The sequence below is a fragment of the Sphaeroforma arctica genome (genome assembly GCF_001186125.1).
Source record: "Sphaeroforma arctica JP610 unplaced genomic scaffold supercont1.8590, whole genome shotgun sequence".
NCBI lineage: Eukaryota > Ichthyosporea > Ichthyophonida > Sphaeroforma > Sphaeroforma arctica.
Genome location: NW_014031968.1, coordinates 1 through 1,210, shown reverse-complemented (window position 1 = coordinate 1,210; position 1,210 = coordinate 1). Strand labels below are relative to the sequence as shown.

At 38.7% G+C, this 1,210-nt stretch overlaps 1 protein-coding gene across 1 annotated transcript; it reads left to right on the top strand.

The window, feature by feature from the left end:
• Positions 1-814: 814 nt before the first annotated feature.
• On the top strand, positions 815-1,138 carry SARC_16648 (hypothetical protein; the record flags this gene model as incomplete). Its single annotated transcript, XM_014289243.1, has 1 exon — positions 815-1,138. The coding sequence occupies one exon, from the start codon at positions 815-817 to the stop codon at positions 1,136-1,138; it is 324 nt and encodes a 107-aa protein (XP_014144718.1).
• Between the last annotated feature and the right edge of the window lie 72 nt (positions 1,139-1,210).

The window sequence follows — 1,210 nt, the reverse complement described above, 5'->3', positions numbered from 1 at the left end:
TATATCTATATATCTATATCTATATATATATCTATATAATATATATAAAATATATATATATATATATATATATATATATATACTATCTAAATAACGGTATACGACCCTCTGGAGAAAGGAGTCGGCACTTATCAACTATTACAACGGCTTCAAAGCGAATAGTCACTCGTGTGTCAACACCTGGGCATCTCTATTGAGGTTTGGCGATATGTTTCATGATCGCAGACAGCCATTTTGTTGTAGTAGATGTTTACGGCATATTTTTATAGAGGGTAGTTATGTGGTTGTGTAGACACTTGTCACTGGTGAAGCTCGAATTGATGTCTGTCAGCCCAACCAATCGGATTAGCACACTACGAAAGATTGGCTTTAAAAAAAGGGCGGCATTTTATACACCCCTTATGTTCTTATTTATAACTTCATACACGGCCTCTCTCGTGTTGAACATTTTTTAGTATATTTATATTTAAATATTTTGTATATTTAGTTGCGCTAGAGTGTTTATCTCATCATGGTTCCATACTGTATGTGTATGTGTTGTATTGTCTTATGAGAGTTTAGTTTCACATATACACACACTGAGCTGTACCTTTTGTATGAAAGGAAGTGGGTGATGGCTAGACACCTAGCTTTGTAAAACACACATGCAGTTGAATAGTGCATGTTGATTATTATCACATAGGTAACCACATGATGGCTCAAGTGCACCAGCGCTCTTTATATCATATCTGAGTAAGTATTATCTTACTACACTCTATATAGTATAACAAAGAATTCATTTCTATTACTTAGACTATATACAAAACCCGCCAACATGCTATCTGATTTCGGCACCTCGGCGGGCGACACGCTCAACGATGGATTCACGTTGAACGAGCCTAAGCAGGGCATGAGAGTGCTGATTAAGACACAATGGGATAGTGGTGTAAGTGCACACGAAAGTGTTCAAACACACGTTAATGATAGCACACAACGAAGCTTACAAGCATGTACACGAAAGGGAGAGAGAGAAAGCGGTGCTTTGAATGAGAAGGTCGACCCCAATCAATGTGTCGCGTGGAGTGTAAGGAACCTGATTGCGTGGACGTCCCCAGCCTTATCTCTGAGCAAGCAAGGTATATCAAGAATGTGTTTATAGTGACATATTCATACACACACACACACACACACACGCACACACACACACACACACACACACACACACAGACAC